Genomic DNA, 20,175 nt, shown 5'->3' with positions numbered 1-20,175 from the left:
TTTCAGTTTACACAGAGGAAGAAAACTTTACTGTGGTCAAATTTTGAAACCAAGAATTTGAACAGATAATCATATATCTCTGTGAAATGCATTCACATAAAAGAACTCCTGAAGATTAAGCTCACTTTCTTAAGAACCAAATTTTCACATTGGTACAGTATTTATTTTCATGAAAACACTTAGGCACAAGTAAATTGTAGTAAACATGAAGTTGTTTCTATTTTTTTTTTTTTAATTAAAAAAAGATGTAAAGCAGAATTATAACCTAAAGTTTCTCCCATGTGTCTGGAAACTGGCCAAAAGCTATTGGTTTCCATGAGATGTACCTCTTATGAACAATAGAAGTTGAATTTTGAATAGGGATAGCTAATACTTTCTACCATGTCTTGGTAAGATATGCTTTTTCTGTGTGTCTGCCTTTCCACTTTAAAATTTGTTACCTTTGGGGCCAAAAGGGCACTCTAATTTACATGGACAGACATACTAGACTGGCCACCTGAAATCAGTTAGCTCAAAGGTAAATCAAAGACATATTTGGTGCCCCTCCCATTTCCTCTCATGCTCTAAGCCATTAACAGCAGATTTAGTTGCAATGGTTCCATCATACACAATGTTTAACATCCTGAAATTCCCCTTTGTCAAGAGGGCATCATCATGGAAGACAGTGACACACCTGACTCTGTCCTGGTATTTTCTCATTGAAGAAGAATACCAGGACACAAGACTTAACTGGTGCTTTGAGACCAAAGCAGTTATTCAGTCTTTTTCTCACCGTTTTCCTGTTATTTGACTGCTTGAGAATCCTCCCTTAGAAGATATCACAGGGGATGGTCAAGAACTGTGGAGCTCCACTTCATTTATTAACTCCACATTTATCTTTGAATCTTTTCCCCTTTAATATTACACCAAATTTATTTCCGCTGCACACACTTATTTTAATTGGAGCTATTCTTTCAGTTCACTGTTCAGAAAGCAATTAAGTGGTAATAGAAAAGAACATACATATGGATTGCTAGAAATATTTTGTTCAGAAGCAGGTGGTGTACATGCAGTAAAGTTTTAGTAGTGTTCTGTGAGAGTCAATACCACTGTCTAGTGTGTATGCTCCATTGTGTAAGCAGGGGGGGGAAGCCAACATGACCCTCCCATGCTAAAATACAGATGAAACTTATAGGGAAAAAATGGTAACCAGACATTCAGTTCACAATAAGGTAAAATACAACAAAGCCTCCCCATCTGCAATGCTCTTCCTTCAAACTGTATTTATTTGATCTATCTACAAAACTTACATCCAAAACATCCAAACACTTCCACCCCGACTGTAGCATGAATTATGCTCACCAGCAAGCGAAGGTTGCTGACAAAAATAACTGTACATAAATCCACCTTGAAAAAGTAGGAAAGCCACAGACACAGCCCCAAGTAAACTCACCCTAAAGGTTTAATGGGAACTTACAAAGTGTTCCTGAGCTGCTCCACTGCATCTCTTAGATGGTTATCCTCAGGGTGTGCAGTAATGTGTACAAATAAGATGTTTTTATTTAAGAACTAAAATAACTTTTTACTAGATTATGGGGAGTCTAAGAATATAGAAAGCTCTTGGATACCTCTTTGTCCATCAAGTGTAGAAGCTGAAAATCTTCTGTCTTTTGATAATAAATATGTCAGAAGTAAGGAGTACCTAAAGGTAGACAGGATTTTAACAAATGGCCAAAGTAAATACACTACAGGGGATTTCTGCTTCTGCTTGACTAGCATTTCAGCATGTTTCTAAAGCAAGTGAGGTCACATTACTTATCCTGTTTACCTGCAAGTTGTACTTCATAACTAGGTTTCATACACATCATTCAATTTATAATTCAGAATATCAGTTCTAGTTGGAAGCTGTTGTTTTGAAAGGAAGAAAGAAGGACAAGGACATTTTATAACATTTTGTTCTGACCTTCAGATGATTTCTGGAGACAGTTTATATAACATTTATCTATTTAATTATCCTAAATAATGCACTTAAAATCCTGAACTCAGAAACCATCAGCTTTTTTCAACACCGGTTCTGTTCTTTTGGGTGGTTTCACTGTAATAAAGAGCCTACCAGACATAAAGCAAAAGCAAAAGTCAAAGAATATCCTCACAGTACATCAGCCATCACCATCTGCTTGCAGCATGTCAGTGTAGTACATGGTTCAGCCCTCTCAAAAGGGCAGAATAGACCGGACTCCTGAAACACTACATCAATCAGCTGGTCCTTAACTTGCCTACACGCAAGTATCACATCAGAGCACTTACACCACTTAAAGTCACACAGACAGATAACAAGATTAAGGGTTGGTCACTCTCCAGTTGGCAAAGGTAACAGGGGGTCTACATGAGGAAAGTCATCAGTAGTAGAATGGAAATAGCAGGAGTAGAATGGAAATAGAAGGTTTAAAACAAGAGCCTCTTAGAGTTTGTTCATTTGTACCCCATGTTAAGCCGGATCTCCAGAGTCAAGATCAAAAGTGCCTAGACATGTTCTCACCAGAAATGTCTTAACTTCATAATTCATTCCCTGCACAAGAAGTTCATTGACTTTAGCTACAGAATGTAAGCAAACAGATGGCTTATGCTGCCAGGAATGTGCTGAAGACTTAAAGAAATATAAACCCAGAGGATTCAGAAGTTTTGCTGGACCCAAGGGAAAGGGCAGGAAAAAAGAGAGAGAGGAAGTAGTAGACAAGACCACTTACAGATATGACACCTTCTGAAATAAGAAAACAAAAGAGTAACACAGACATCCTTCGATTTAAATCTGATTCATCAAATAGAAAAGAAAACATTTCTTGCTCAAGAGTATCTGTTACAAAGGCCAGTATGCAAGATGTGCAGCTGAAAGATACCTGCTGAAATTAAGCAGGTATGAGCCTGTACTGCTCAACCAGTAAAAGATATAATGAGAAACTGAGGGGGAGAGGAGTCTTTAAAGAAAAGTATAAAAAAAAGTATTGCCTTTCTGTGTTAAAATAGAAGACTGCAAAAAGACCCAAACATTGCAAGACAAATTAGCTCAGGAGTATAAGGATAAAGACAAGACAAACGCTATTGGACTATGGCCCTGAACAAATTTAGACCAACTTCCACAGCAGTACTGAGTGCTACAGGTTTAAAAACCTCAATAAAGCAATATGCAAGTAAGTAAAATTTTAAGAATATTTAATCTGAAGTTCTTAATGACTTCTTATAATCAAACTTGAAATCAGAATGTGCTGGACAGCTTTTACTGCACTATAGTTTTACTTTTTTACTATGAAGTTTTACTTTACCTGGTTGATCAGGGAAGGGAAGCCAGTTGATGTAAGTTTTTGGATTTCAGAAAAGCTTTCAATACTGTCTCCACAGGATCCTTCTGGAGAAAATGTCCAGCATTAAGCTGGATTAACACATCATGCAATGTGTGAACAGCTAGCTCAGGGGACTGGCGACCTGTCACTAGTGGGGTTCTGCAGGCTCCATCCTTGGCCCTGTGCTCTTCAACGTCTTTATTGAAGACCTGGACACAAGACTTGAAAGGATTCTAAGCAAGTTTGCAGATAATACAAAACTGGGAGGAGCTGTTGACCCCTCAAAGGCAGGGAGGCCCTGCAGAGAGACAGGGCAATCACCAATTTTATGAAATTTAACAAGGGGAAGTGTCAAATTTTGCATCTGGGATGTGGCAATCCTGGATGTACAGACAGACTGGGGAATGAGAGGCTGGAGAGCAGTGCCACAGAAAGGGACCTGGGAATTCTGGTTGACAGAAAGTTAAATGTGAGTCAGCAGTGCTCTGGCAGCCAGCAGGGCCACCCTTCTCCTGGGGACATCAGGCACAGCATGGCCAGGCAAGGGAGGGAATTGTCCTGCTCTGCTCTGGGCTGGGGCAGCCTCACCTTGAATAATGTGTGCAGCTTTGGGTGCCACAATATAAAAAAGACATTAAGCTGACAGAGAGTACCCAAAGGAGGGCAGCAAAGATGGTGAAGGGCCTTGAGGGGAAGCCATATCAGGAGTGGCTGAGGTCACTTGGTCTGTTCAGCCTGGAGAAGAGGAGACTAATGTAACCTCATTGCAGTTACAACTTCCTCATGAGGGGAAAAGAAGGGACAGATTCTGATCTCTTCTCTGGGTGACCAGGGACAGAACCAGAGGGAATGGCCTGAACTTGTGTCAGGGGTGCTTTAGGTTCAATATTAGACAAAGGGTGGCTGGGCTCTGGAACAGGCTCCCCAGGAAGGTGGCCACAGCACCATGGCTTATACAGTTCAAGAAGTGTTTGGATAACGCTCTCAGGCACACGGTGTAACTCTGTGCAGGATGAGGAGTTGGACTTGATCTTTGTGGCTCTCTTCCAACTCAGCACATCCTGTGATACTATTATTTTACACAGAACAAGATCCCATTTCTTTTACCAGCCAGCACTGTCAGCCCCCCAGGAGGGCTGGGAGCCCCTGCCCACTGGATCACTAAGCCGGCAGAAGGAATATGCACAAACAAAATGCACCCTCTTCCGCCAAACAGCTGTGCCTGCACGCACTGTCCAGCAACAAAGTAGGGCTTTTGAAAATCAAATTTTGACAGCTAATTAATGCATTCATGGCTGTCACAAGTTGAATATCACCCACAAGTATGATGCTCAATTATTTTGCTCCCTTCTTTGTTTTAAAAGTTTCTTAATACTCCTAAAAAGGTAGTGCAATAGCAAGGACTTACACGTATAGAATTTGACTGCTGTTAATGCTGCTTTAAATGAAAAGCGTATTATAACAAAGCACAACTCATTATCTTCACACAGTATGCATATTTTGCTATCAACAAGATTAGAAGTGGTAGGAAGCCTACAAAAGAATACTTGAAACAATAATCTAAGAAAGCAGCTGTCCTAAAAGCCACAAAATGCATTAGGAACCTAAATTCAGTAGCTGTCACTTCTGCACCAGTGTCCTGGATCTGATTGGGAAGCAGCTTAACTCATGTCTCCCTTCACATTTCCCACTGCATGTTTCAGACATGATGGGCACATTCCCCTTGTTTTAATTTCCAGGGAAAAGGAGAGCAGATACTGCTTTTACCCTCACCCTCTAAATCAGCCTACTCAAGAAACAATGGATCTGAAATCTGTTCCCTGTAGTTTGATGATATTCAAACTCCTGGCTGCCACAGGGAGCTCTCTGTCAGCTACACTTTAATTGCCTTGGGAACCTTTCTCCCCTTTCTTTGGAAGCTGGACTGGCTAAGCCAAAAAGGAAAGGTTGCCTGGGACAGAAGTAAAACAAATCAGAACAAGTCTGAGCCTGATGCCTAGAAGCTGGCAACACATTCTGTCTCTTCATGCTGAAATTTTTTTTCAAAAGCTTTAGTCATTTCATTTTAAGAAATAAAAAAAGCACCACACACATGGGCCAGGGAGCAGAGATCAATATTCCCATTTTTGTACTCACAGGCCACTGAAGTTCAATGACTCATGCAGTATCAGAGAAGCTGCTGTGCCTTGCATAATTGAAGTAGAACCACTCTGCAAACAGTATAAACACTGGGAGTCCTCTCACTGGACTTTTAGACCTTGATGCTGGATGATGTGCATCTGACAGCACTCAGCCTATGCACAGCTCAAGCTGAGGTCTCCTGCTTCTCAGATGAATGCTCAGATGAATAAGCACAAATACACACCAAACATATTTCAAGAAGAACATGCTGTAACTTCAGCTTTTGGTCTTGAGTCAAGTGGACAGATGTGCTTGAGGTATGGTGCCTTGATTCAGACACTTCAACTCTGGAGCATACCAAGCATTCATGCTCATTGCTGGTCTCTGCTTTTTGCCAGTAGGCCATTTTAGGCAAATATGCTCTAAAAAGATTTTGTAAACTAAATTTCAGAGATGCTTAATTCTACTTCTAGGTTCACTCTTTCCAATTTTTTAAAAACACAGTACACAGTACAATGAACTGAAAACTGCTACTTGTTCTTTACTGGGTCTCACTTTTGGGTTGCTCAATGGTAAAGTAGAAGTAAATTTTCATGAGAGCTGGTATATCCAACTGAAGTTTATATTCAACTGGAGTCAGTATTTAGACCTAATGAAAGCTCTTCGTGCATCTTTTTATAAGAGTGTTGACATAACTTGTGGGTTATTAAAAGAAAACAATTCCAACCAAAAAAATCATCTCCACAAGTTTGCCTCCTAATGAAGGGTGCATTGGTATGTGTATTTAATAAGAATCTTCTAAAGATAATATTGAATGCTTTCTGCTCCACTAGCTTTTCTAATGTTTTTGTAAAGCAAATCTTCTGTAGTCCTGCCCTTCTGCAGGACCTATGGGTGAAATAATTCAGAAAGAATCAGGTAGGCAAGTTACCATTGAAAAATAAAATAGCAAAGAAATAGCTGGTTCCATTCCATCCCTCTCAAAACCCCTGAAGTTTCAAACTAACTGAAATAAGACAAAAAATAATATTATGGGTTTTGAATTGTTGCTCCCCCAGAAACACACTGTACCAACATTCTGAATTAAATCAACTTAAGCTTTTGAAGTATTTTCTGTCCGTTATAATTTTTGCCCTATACACAGTTTTTATAGCAAATAACCATGTGTAAATTGAGGAAACAATATACAGAATTAAGGCTGGGATTATATCCTGTAGTGTAGATGGGTAACTACTAACAGCAGGGGGTGTGCTAACAGAGAAACAAACTGCACTAATGAATCAGCCCACTAGTTCTAGGAGGTAGTTGTGTTATTCCTTATTTTTTATTGTCATGAAGGACAATGGAAATAGCACTAATTTACTAAAATTAGTGGAGATTTCCTAAAAGATATAAAAAGCACAAAGTTAAATGATGATGTCAGAACATAATGATTACTGCATAATTTCCCCAGCAAGCCATGGTCAATGTTGTGTGCAAATGCTTCTTTTTGACTGAAGGAAAAGAGTAAATGTCATTGTTGTCCACACAACCCTCATTTGTGGAGGAAAGCACTATGTAGAAGCTGAAGATCATTCAGCTCTGTGAGCAGACATCAGAAAGCACATTATATTTTTGGTAACCTCCAAAGACATGTTAGGGCAAAAAACAGATGAAATAGCACTGAAATGCAAAATAACTGAATGGGTAAGTTCCCTATGTCCTTTAATTTATTTTTCCTGAAATGTACTGAAAATGTACTCAACTAGTATACCAAGAAGGAGCAGCTAAAAACCCCACATCTTTCTGGCCAAGATGACAAGCCACCTTTCATTTTTAAGGAAAAGCCTTACACCTATGTTACTATTTCACCTTGAGGCCTATGATATGACTGATTTGAAGCACTTGTAAAACACAGAACAAAACCTTCTTGAGTTTCTTTATAATATCTAATTAAAAATAATAAAGACAGTATATCTTTGGAAAACTAATTTTTCTTCTTCCAGTGGAAAAAAAAAGTACAAAACCATTTATTTGCCAGAGATAGTGAGGGTAGTGTGTAAAATAAGTTCAACAAAACATTTCCTTATGAGAAAATGAACACTGATTAACATCTGTAGAAGTATGAATGACTCCAACCAGACAGGCAGTGATTGCATGAGCTAATGACTAGGGCGCTCTTTGCAAGGAATGGTCATGTAAGTATGCTGTAAATTGCTGAAAGAGGGACTTCAGCCTGAATTTATCACTTGCCAGAACATCAACTTGTGCTCCTGCAACACGTTTTTCACCTCCTGTTTTTCAGTTAGCTGTAGCTGTGAATCCACTGTATATAGGCAAATCAGACTTGGCCTAAAAATATGTTCTCATACCCTGAATTATTTTCTTTGCATCATAAAGCAAATAAACTTTTAATTCTAAAAGGGATTTAATGACCAGCATGTTCTGAGAAACAAAGTTTACAACCAGCATTTGAAAATCCATACTTTTACACTATATTTTACTGGTTTTACTCTGTTTTAAAATAGGCAATTTTCCTTTTGTATATTGCAACTTCAGATTGCTTAAAGAATGCTGTATAGGCCAATACACTATGGCACTGACATTAGAGAGTGAACTTGTACATATGGGAGTAAAAATGTCAGAAGCCAGGTGTCAAAAGTAATCACCCTACTATAAGAAAAGTTAAAGAATACAATCTCAGCTATGTAAACACATCATTGTAGACCAGTCATGTCCAAAAAAGTCTTCATCTTTTCTAAGAAAAAATTTCTAGGAAAAAAAGAATTTTCTTACTTCAGCATAGTCTGATTCCATCAGTATTTGCAAAAATTAAAATCAGTAGGACCAAACCTCTGAGGAGCACTTTGGAGACCTGGATTGTAGAAAGTGACTATTATACATCAAGTCTGAAGGCAGTTAATATGAAAAACAGGAATGCAACCCCAACCAATATTTTCTTAGAGGACTGGCAGCAAACTGCCAGATGCATGTGTGACCTCAAAACAACCTTTTGCCAGATGCCTCTTTAACCTCTTACAATTACATCAACTTCTAAAAAGACAGCTACATTTTACCATTTTCTTCCTTTGGTTATGCAAATTAAGAAGATGTACTTAATAGACAGAATGCAAGTGTTTGGTTCCACGCATTTTGTCTCTTAAAGCCTCAAAATAAAGCTGCTTGATACAGCAGCACATAATTCTTTATTGCCAGCATTAAAACAAGTTAAACAAGAAGTTTTCATCTTCTTTCTTTTCTCCTCCCTTGAGTCCACAGTCAAAACCAGGTAACTTTTTAAGATAGTTGTATGTTAAGGGGCCAAGACAATATTCAGCCAAAGTAAACAGTAAATCACTTTTGATACTATTTACTATTTTTACATAAATAACCTTTTCTTTCATAAAAACTACGCCGCACATTTTATGTTACAATCAACAGAAGCCAACACAACCATTCACAATATTCAGATTCAAAACTGGCCTGTATGCTAATATTTTGAGAAGGGCATTTGCTGCAAATTTAAAAATAATAAATTCATAGGATAAAAGCATCATAAGTATGTTCCAGGGGCTCAAGCCCTAGAAAGCAAAAGGAAGAGAAATTATGTGGAATGAAAAGTAACTAGGTCATGTATACTAAAGTGCTAAATATACTAACATCTGATTTGTGGCTGAGAGAACTGTTTTTAAAATCTAGAGGTGTACAAATAAATGAAGAAATGCAGTCATTTGTGAACAAAAACATTCTTTGATGATGTATTAAAGAGAAAGACTCCTTCTGCTATATAGAATCCAAGAAGGAAAAAAAAAGCATTTCCTTTAAGAAATATACCTCCTTATACAGCAAAACAATGAATTTCAGTTGTTCTGTAACCCAGATCCTTTAATCTGCATAAGAGATGCTGACTGAGTTCACTCAACCAAATCACTACTGGCTTTCAGAATACAATCAACACATGCTTTTCAACAGTATTAATATAGCATGAAGCTTGTGCTCCTAATTATTCATGTTTTTGCATTCTGTTTTTTCCCCCTGCTGTAAAATATGCAAATTTACTTCTTTGTGTTATTTAGGTCCCACATGGGCCTCAACAGATCTGTTTGGAACGAATTACAAGCCAACATCTAGATACATGCTGTCAACATTTCAAGCTTCATTGTTTTTATTAGGTTGGAATGTCATTATAGATTTGATATTAGGCTTTAAAAAGCTTTTTATAAATCTCTTGAAAACCTAGAGTCTAATCAAATGGTGCACTGATAATTACTACTAGTGCACTTTTGTGTGTGAAAGGGGGAGAGCAGAGCCCTGGGAGCCCTGAATCCGAGGGAAATCCCCATCTAGTGGCACCTCTGAAAAGTGCAGGTTGTTTTTGTGCAAAATTAGTCCCAAAGAGGATTAGTTTGACTTCATCACTGAATGAAGTGGAGACATTACCTCCATCTGCAACTAAGGATCGGTAACAGGAGAGGACTGTTTCTTCTGAATTCCTCCTCCTCCTCGCTTTTCAATCAATTCTGGCTGCAAAATTCAATGCCCAGATGAACTACTGTGGTTTTTAAGTATAAAAACCATAAAGCAGCACTTCAAGAAAGAGGTCACTTCAAATACTGTGACTTCTTAGTGTGCATCAAAAGGGTTCACTTACAGTGGCACAGGCTGACATGTATAAAGTATTCTTTGGATAAAAGTATTAACAGATATCCCCAAATCTCAGATTACTATAAAATTAGTATTAAATATTTTAACCTCAAAACCCATAAAAAAACAGTAGCTTGGTTATTCAAAAACTATAAGGTTGAAAGTAACTACACAAGTGCTTCCTGTTATATAAAAAAATAGGTAATGTAAGCCCATTGATGCAGAAAATGAAAGGACATTGAGACACTGCTTTTTTCCAACTGGCACAAGGCCTTGTACATTTCTTTAATGTAACAGTATATTTTAAAACACTGCAGCCCAACCTTCCCTACCAGCACCACTCAAAAGCTCCTTAAATATTAATGAAAAAGCAAAGTAGATATTTACAGGGACTTACTACATATTACTACTAACTCCTGGAAAACAAACAGCAGCAGTAACACTAAGATTTTACAAATCTCTTGATACATTTAATCTTTGAGGTGTGTATGCAGAGGGAAGAAAGCAGAAAAAGTATTTGATTTGCAGTAATGAACTAGTAAGGGGGTACTCCTTTGTTTCAGGAGTATCAATATATTAAATTTCCATTTCATAACAGATTCTCCCCAGAAAATTTATACATATATACATTTCTCTCAGAGGCAAACATTGAAGGGGTTCTTAAAAAAATATATGTAGAGATCTTTACTACTAAGATCAATATGGAAACTGTAAGGATTCTATTGTAAGGCCTTTTTTCATGTTGGGTAACACTGGGAGTGTCACTTAATTCAAATACGCACTTTATCCAAAGTACTCCAAAAAATTCCCTGCATGCAGAGTAAATTCATGGCAAAACAGAAACTGCAGTTTGGAGAGGAACAAATATTTATAAAATTGTTCTTTGGAAAAACAATCTAGATTTCCAAAACTAAAAGCTGACTTGGGCTTATTATTTTACTTTTTGGTATCTTCAGTACAGAAGATTTCCCATTTGTTAAGGATGTTCTTCTGCAATATAACTGCAGTTGACAAAGGGAAGCTTTCATCTGGATGTAAATCATACTTTTCACAGTTTCACAGAGGAGTGAGGATACTCCTGCCTACAGATGAGGATGATCCCCTAAGAAAGAATTATAATAGTGATTTAACTCAACAATATAGACACTGAATAGATCAGAGGAAGTTGCAAGTACCTCATTTGAAATAAGACAAAGTTCAAATGCCTTGCTGAGATTAACTTAAAAGAGTAAGTCATACCTGACCACCAAAATTTTAAGATAAGAATACCTGTTATCATACACCATAATTTATCAAACTCCCTGAGCATTCTTTTTGCAGCCCATTATGTTCCTGACTTTGTCATAGCAGGTTGTAATCACGAAATCAACAACATCCCACTTCTCACAAAATGTTCCCAAATTTTTTACCTGTCAACTGGTATTAGTACCAGTTCTTTTCTGTATTTTTAATAAGGAAGAAATAATTGCCTTATACTGTATTTCATCTCACAGGATGAGAAACAGTAGTTCCCACCTCCTTTTCTGTGACATTTTAGATGCTGGTGTGAGCCTGAACATACTTGCTCTGTAGAGTTTCTTCTCTTCAAACATCATCATTGAAACAGAAGGGACACTGATTAATTGAACAAATCCAAGACTCATTTAAATACCGCAGATCATTCTATTTATTTGGAAAAGATTTCAAACCCCTTAATTTCTTAGGTCTGTCACTATTTTCTATTGACAGGAAACCTGACAGGCAAAAATCATGCTTACTCCAATAGGGATAAATATTAACAAATAAGCATTAAACCAAAAATTGCAACAAATTCTAGATGGCTGTCCTAGATAGCTCTAGAAAAGCCCAGTAGGAAGTATGGAGGTTCACAGTGCAGAAGTGTATATTTAGTACAAAATTCCTCCAAATTGTCTTATCATGGCCACAGCCTCCCTGTGTCTGTGACAATAACTACTGTGATGAGAATCCTGTGCCTGTTCACTTTTCCTTAGGTACTTCCTCATTGAAAAAACTTAATTACAAAATTTCTCAATCTCAGAAAATGACCTTTAGGTGACACTTAAGTGCTCTCTTTAAGTACCAATACTCCCTACCACTTGTTAAGGGGTTTGCTCCTAAAACTGAGAGCACAGCTCTGAAATGACAGCCCATGTTAACTTACATGATAAAAAACGGAAGTGAAACCTGTCCTAGGTTCAGGGAAGAAAACAGAAGTTAAATACGTTTAAAAATCAGGTTTGTCAGCACCTGTAACGAGCTGCTTCTCCAAACCATTTGCTCAATTCGAATACCCAACATAAAAAGATCCTTGAGAGAAAACCAAACAAAACTCAACAACTCTTAAATCCATGGAACAGATTTCCCTTTAAATCACAAGTCAAAAGTAAACAAAGCCTTGAACTCAGGCATGGTTAGAGGACCAGATCAAGAGTTCCTCAGAGAACTGTGCTGCCTGCAGACACAGTGAGAGACAACACAACCCTCTGGCTGTCCAGCCCTGAGCACAGCACGGGGCTCAGCAGCCCCTGCCCAGTGCCAGGGCTCTGTCTCTGTGCCCATGGCCAGCACAGACCCAGTGCAGCCTGAGCACATCCAGCAGGGCCAGGCAGAGATCTCAGGGAGAAGCCTCATTCCTTGGTCCGTGCCAAAAGCAGCCTGCAGGGATGCCTGGGAACCTGGGTCACCACAATGCTCTGACCCAACTTCCTGGCCTGGCCTCAGATGTGTCCGATCCCCGCAGAAGTGCCTGGCACCAGGGTCTCAGCTGGCCCCGGTCACTGTCCCCAGAGCTGTGGTGCCCTTGTCCAGGGAGTGTGGCACTGCCCTGCTCCTCAGGGAGGTCTGTGCCCAAGCCCCTGCACCCTTGGCACCCTCACTGGGCTGCAGGCTCACCTGCCTGCTGGAGGCACCAGCATTTGCTGCTCCCTCCCTCTGGCTCACTGCAATTCTCTCAGGAAAAGTAAACAAGACCCTGCACATCAGGCTCTTAAACCAAACCTGAAGCCAAAACTAACTTCTCGCAGTCCTTTTGAAAGAGGACCTACAGAACAAGATTCTAATTGATTTTAGTTATTTATATGATTTTTTAATTATGAGGGTGATAAGACACTGGAATAGGTTGCCCAAAAAAGTCATATTCAAAGTCAGGCTGCACAGAGCTTTGAATGACAAGGTTTATTAAAAGATGTTCATGCCCATGGAGGCAGGTTGGACTAAATGATCTTTAAAAGTGCCTTCCAACCCATTCTATGATTCTATGATCTTCAGTTGCTTCAAGCAAAAACCACCCACCCCAGTTGCACCATCAGCACCATGGGGATTTTGCAGAGTTTCCGACTGTCTTGCCAAACACACATGGGAAGCAGCATTGCTGTTTTTCAGTTCCTGATCTTAGACTGAGATTAGGACTACAGGACATTTGGATCTTTGAGACTGCTGGGAGATTTTTAGTTGTGTGCCAAACCAAAATGCATTAAAACTGCATTTTTCTCTAAGGCTAGCAATGAATGGTAGGTTGGAATTTATTTTATATTACAAAAGCCACAAAACGTGAGGAATTCCTAAAGAACCACTACTCTCCAAGATTCCCAAGCTAACTGAAAATTACTTGTTTTCTTAATTCTGGCTTTCAGAATGTTAACATTAAAAACAATTTGTGATGATCAGGAAAGCCTCTGAAACATTTTTCCATATTTCTGCATTTGATTCACTCATCAAAACCAACTGCATGTGTTAAGCCTATTTCATAAGCCTCTTTTCCCTTTTCAGAGTAATATTGCTGCTTGTTACAGAACAGGCACCATTTTTACAGCTTCATGAAGAGATGAGATGACCACTACCCACAAAATATGTGAACTGGTAGTTAGACATAAAAATGTTTTAGTCTCTGGTAGGAAATGATATTTTATATTTATTTTCTAGAGAGAGAATTACAAATTATTTTTGCTTGACTCCCACACATGCAATATTTTCCCCAAAAGCTAAAACAGAGAATTTCATTCAGCTGCTAGGCTGCAAAGTTGGTTTTGTTGATTCTGCTGTTTTTATGAGTCACCTTTCTAGTCAGACACTAAATTCCCAAATGCATTGATACTTTACAAGGAAAAGGTAGATTTCAAATATAGCAATTTATAACAAGACTTGGAGAAGTTATGAAAAGAAAAGAAAAAAATCATTCTCGGGATTTGCCACGGCAATAGCTGTGATGGAGCTTTCTCAGTAAAGCACTGAATTTTCTTCTCACTTTTTCAAATATCAACCAATACAGAAAGATTCCTCCTATGTCCACAGTAGATTGGTGAACTAGGCTTTTTGTTCTTATATGCCCTGAATGAAAGACCAGGTTTAAGAACAAACTTAAAATGTCAGAAATTAAATTCTCACTCCCTCTGAGAGTGTTCACTGCCTACAGCAGAATTCACACTAATGGACCCAGAAATCTGCTACTGAGATGTGTTAAAGGTCTTTACTATTGGATTTCCAGAATATTTTACACCAGTTTAGAAAAGCTTCAGAATATTCCATCTGAGTAACAAAATAGTAACTAACAGAATGGCTAAGTGGTGTGGTTTGGATTTTTTTTTCCCCACTGACACTGTTCCTAGACAAGAACATCCCTTCCAGATAAATATCTACTCAAGTCCTGACCCATAATTCTGCAACTACATTTGTCTTGCAAGACAGTGATATGCTTCACTGATAAGGCTGATGGCAGCTCTTCAGCCAGGGCAGTCCATTTCATTGCAGACAGCAAAATTAACTTCTGTCTGAGCAAAAAATAAAAAAATAATAGAAAAGAGAAGACTCAAATGAAATTGATTGTTCTTAAATTTATATTTAACAGATAAATTTTATGCGGATTTATGTAAACAAAGTTTAAATATACACCGAAAGCATTTCAGGAAAAAGGAATGAAGCTAAACTGAATGCACAATCAGGACATAGCAACATTTGAGTGCAGAATTCTGCCTATTATAGAAACTGAAATGCTAAATGGTGTCCAGACTTTTTGAGGATATTGATGTGTCTCCTTTGACCCTTCCACAATGCAAATGCTGGAGTGACTTGATGTAGCCATCAGAACTGCTGCAGGTGAACAAAATCTAGTGGAAGGCAGCCATTAAGCATGACAACACAGTCACAGATGTGAAACAGATTTGTTTCAATGGAGAACTTTTGCCAGAAATCTAAGTTCTCAGAAAGGGTTCCAATAGTCTCTCATACTGATAGGACTTCAATAATCTAATTATCAGCTTCTCTAACTTGAAAATGCTCAAGAAGAAGTAACAATTAAACAGAGAAACACCGTGAGATTCCTGATAAAAATGAGTCAGTGAATAAGAGCAGAAGAAGCTGAATATTGATGATGACAGATTCACAAGGAGGAAAACAAATTGTCAAAAGAGAAAAAAGAAAAGGATCAGTTTTGGCATGACAGCAATATTTTTTTCTCTTCTGCACACTTAAGCTAACCTGCAAAATTGTAAGAGCTCGATCAAAGCTCCAAATTTAGCCAATTCACAGGTGTGTATATTTCAGATTAGTTTTTGAATAAAAAGAAGACTTTGAAAACCCTAAACTGTTTAATTCTTATCAAACTAAAGAGTCAGGTTCTGAGACAGAGCACCTACATTCACCATGACCAGAAATTCATTAGCACCTCTTGGTTTCTAATACAAAAAGTCTGGGGGTAAAATGAAAATGAAGGAACCTGAATAAAATCCAGTCCTTTAAAAACTGCAGTAAGATATTCCCTTTCCACAATTCTAATCATAAAGCTGGAAGTCTAAACTTTAACCATCACTGTTTTGTAAGGATGTAACTTCTCCCCACTCAGTATGAAAGGAAAACAAGAAATTACATTTTCAGTGGTCCTGAATATGAGTTCAGACTTACGTAAATAAAACTTCAGCTATTTAGTCCAAATGAGCAGACTAGGAAAATTAACTTGTCAGGAAAAATAAGAATACCGAACAATTTTTATCATGGCTTAACATTTCATTTAGTCTAAGCATCTCAAAGAAACTTCAAGATCAAAATTTGAAAGATGGAAGAATCGCTTTATACAGAAGCACCACTTACCCACAATAACAAATCCATCTGCTTCTCTCTCTGGCACTGTGACCTTCTTTGAATCTTGACTTTTTCGGAAGAAGCTGAACATAGTCTCTTTGGGTTCTTTTTGTCCTCTGAGGTGTTATCTAAAATGAAGGCAAAATATGTTAAATAAACATATGATAACAGAACTTACAGTAAGTTCACATAACAAACATCACCAACAGATACCACAAACAAGACTTTTTTTGTCCTCTGGGGACCTGTGGCAACTCAGTACTGACTATTCATTTAAACTGCCTAAAATTCTGCTGTTACAAGTGATCAGGCACTCCAGATCATACACTAGGTATGTAGTAAGGCCACATACCTAATCTTTATTACCCAATTTGAAATATCAGGCATTTTTGTGTCAGATAAATTACCTTGTTGATGCAGCAAGTTACTTCAAGAGGCAAGAGTAGAGTGGAGCACAGAAGGCTTTTATACAAAGTTATGAATGGAGAGGAATCATCAAAAAAAATCAAACAACAAACTAACAAAACTTAAACTTTTTCTCAATGAAAATGAAAGATGGAAACTCCTTTCAGCATTTATATTTTATATCAAAATATGAAATATGTACTCATATTTTTCTGCAACTTTGTATTGTGATTAGACAAGCTTTCTCTTCAAAGAGGGCAGTAACTGTTTTCAGTTTCCCAGTTCACAATCTTAAACACAGCCTAACAGTTCAGTATGTTTGATTAACAGTTACCAATGATTTCCTTAAAAGAAAAAGCAGCAAAATCATTTGTAGCAATTTTTTGCAACAATAATTGATTAAAAGAATCTTCCAAGGCAGCTCCACTGCTAGAACAAAACAAGGAAACAATTGGGATAAAACCACGGACTGCAGAAGAAAATGCTCAGTATCCCCTCTCTCAGGACTGGAAGATTACATAGAAGCAATTATGAGTAGCTTAAATAGGACAAAAATACTAAAAACCCATGAAGGGACCCATGAGGGTCCCTCAAAGGCTGAACTTGGACCCCTGGACAACACCAACCCATGGAGCAGCCTGTGGTCTGGCTGAAACACATTATGTGCTGAACACAAAGAGGAAGGCTTAAATAAAGGCATGCAAAGACCTTCTCTACTAAAATACCCAATATAAAATTGGGAAAAGTAGAATAATGTAATTTCAACTTTGAAGGAGAGTTTGAGGAGCAGAATTCTGGTCTATTTTGCAGACATCAACATGTTACAGAGAAGGGACTGACAAATCAATAGCAACATCAAATATACATCTCCAACAGAGGAAAGGACTCCAGGGTAAAGAATTAAAGAGGAATAGAGAGTCAAGTTTCAGTAACATTATTTCACACTGAATTTAACAAAGAAGAATCTTTAGAATGTGTGAAAGAGTGAAGAGTGCTACTGTGAAATGTGCAGATTAAAAAAAAAAAAAAAAGAAAAAAAGACAGATAAAAATCCTGGATTAACTACTTGTTGGAGTTCTTCATTCCCCACCCAAATATTCATGATACCATAAACAAGACTTTTTTTGCCCTGGCCAGAGACCCGTGGCAACTCAGTACTGACTATTCATATAAACTACCTAAAATCCTGCTGTTACAAGTGATTGTACACTGCAAAAATCCTGTGTGAAGTGTAAGCACTGGCCTGGAACAGTGTATAAATAGATCATGGCAAAAGCAGCAACTATTCAAACTGTGGCCTGATACCTGAGACTTGAAGACTGAATAGCCCACAGCCTGGCCTGCTTGCTTATGCTGACACAGTGCAACTTCTGGCCACCAAATAAACTACATTACTGTGCACAAAAACAGAACAAACTATTCTGTGATCCAATCCCAGGAATACTGTTATTTTTTAAATAATAATATTTTACAGCACTTTATTCCTTTTCGCTTGTTTTCCTACCTTAGCAAGAGAAATACTGATATTTCCAGTTCCATGGAGATTACACAGTAGAAACTCCTAATTATCTCATTTATTCCTTACCTCCCCCCACACCCAGGCTCAACACATGGCGCCAGCAGCATATTCCTTTTTCAGCCCTGAGGGAATAAGTCTTCTCCTGCTACCAATTAGGGTTGTCAGTCCCATAGCTCAAGTGGTAAAAACCTGTGCTGTAATGCTTGAGAGTCAGGTTTCTGCTCCAATGATGTATGAAGGAGAGGCATTTGTGGAACAGTTTAAAATGCAATTTTACCTTCATCCTAAGTGTGCAACAACAAGAAGCAAAATCAACTTGATGTGCAAAATCTTACAGATAGCTTTGGTAAAGGTTCAGATTCCAGTCAGTCACTTGAGGTGCCAGAGCTGCAGTTGCTCCAATCACATTTTTTTCTTTTGAGATCTGCATTATTGTACAGTTTTCAGCTCTATCACTTTATGTCCCCCTTCCCTTCTTTCTAGCACAAAGAAAAGCATCTTAATCAGTATATACATGGCACAAAAGGCTTGTGTAGGGAACCATGCACTTTTAGTCTTTTAAATCGTCCATACTTAACATACCTAAACGTCACTGCTTAAAAGATAATAGGCATTTAAATTCAGAGTAAATTAGCAATCAGGACAATTTGATCTAGCCAAATTAAGGTTACAAGCACTTTCACATACTAGATTTTTTACTGTCGTTGACACTATCCCTTTTTTTTTTTAAACCCAAAGGATTCATCTTGTCTACACACATAAGTGCTGATCTTCATTTTGGAATTTTCTGTTTCTGAAGTAGCTTAATTCCACTGCCAGCAGTATTTCTCTAACAGAAAACAAAAAACCCAAACTAAACAAAATTACAATCAAAACCCACATATCGGTTTGTCTGAGGCAGAAAACCAAGAAAAATTAACGAAAGTACGTCCAAAGCTCGGGCCTCAATCCTTATGCTGTTAAAATCACCAGTCCAGCACTAGGAAAACAGAACCTGCTGTATTTTGTGACTGTGAATGTGGGGAGGCAGTATAAAAACCACATATTAAAAAGACTAACATGTTTCCTTCTCTAGGAGCCTCTTAGAAACAAAAGTTGTGCTTGTAGATTTTCTTGTTGAAGGAAGAGCTCACCAAGTATTACTTTCAGCTTTTCGGTAGCTTTGTTGAACACACCATTAAGTATAAACTAAAAAACAAAGAATTAATAAAAAAACAGAGGGGTGACACAGAAACAAAAAATAGAGCTGGCACAGAAACAAAAACCAGAGCTACATACAGTACAGCATGGGTAAGGGAAAGACTGTAGACAGGCAATGCATTTGTGATGCTCTTTTAAGAATCTTATCAACTGTGCTACTTCAAAAGTAAACATAAATCTCCCCAGCAACGGGAAATGCAACCACTAAATTTCTTGAATCACATGTTAAAAACAGAACAAAGCCCCTATCCAACAAAGAAACACAGAGCTGAATGGAAACACTCGTGCTCTTGAAGATAAGGACACAGTTTAAGCACTTGCAGAATCAGGCTGCAGTTTTACTACTTTTAGATAAGATGAGGTTTCAGGTAATGAAAGCTCAGAACAACCAGTTTCATATAAGTTTCATTTCACAGTAAAAATTAAATTGGAAGTTTGGAGACCTGGATGCACAGTCACACAGACCTGAGAAAAAAAGCACTTAGTTGTGGGTTTTTTTTAAAAAAGCTGTCAGCACAAAATCACAGAAAATACACCCACCATTCAGAGATAGTACCACATTCCTGCAGTCATTTCTTCTATATAGCACAGCACTTTTCCCTTCCAGATGGGATTAATTTTATTTCTATAGGAGACCTGAAATTGAATTCACTGCCTAAAGATAAAAATCTCCCTTGGTAGGAATATGCAATTCCCTTCCTCCTCATGTTTCTCTCTTACAAAAAAAAGTGAACACAATCGCTGATAGTTAAGAATAATGCTTTTGGCACAGCTTCAGTCATTAGCAAATAATAAGCTCTGAGCTACAGCAATTCTGTGAGGCTGCAAATAATATTTTGTGTTTCTATGAGGCTCTGAGAACATACGAGGCACTGGACAAAGATGAGTTACAGAGCTGCACAAAGGGGTTAATTTATT

General features: G+C 37.9%; 1 protein-coding gene across 5 annotated transcripts in view; it reads right to left on the bottom strand.

Moving 5' to 3' along the window:
* UMAD1 (UBAP1-MVB12-associated (UMA) domain containing 1) overlaps positions 1 to 20,175 on the bottom strand; it is an 84,697-nt gene that overhangs the window by 61,177 nt on the left and 3,345 nt on the right. For all 5 annotated transcript variants that reach the window (XM_005480806.4, XM_014274560.3, XM_074536474.1 and 2 more), the window contains one exon: positions 16,143 to 16,261. In XM_005480806.4, coding sequence (XP_005480863.1) covers positions 16,143 to 16,224 — 82 coding nt within the window. In that variant the 5' untranslated portion in view covers positions 16,225 to 16,261. The remainder of the gene's footprint in view (positions 1 to 16,142; positions 16,262 to 20,175) is intronic.

This window comes from Zonotrichia albicollis, chromosome 1 (genome assembly GCF_047830755.1).
Source record: "Zonotrichia albicollis isolate bZonAlb1 chromosome 1, bZonAlb1.hap1, whole genome shotgun sequence".
NCBI classification, from domain to species: Eukaryota; Metazoa; Chordata; class Aves; order Passeriformes; family Passerellidae; genus Zonotrichia; species Zonotrichia albicollis.
Note: the sequence above shows the minus strand (reverse complement) of the source record. Positions and strands in the feature narration are given on the sequence as shown.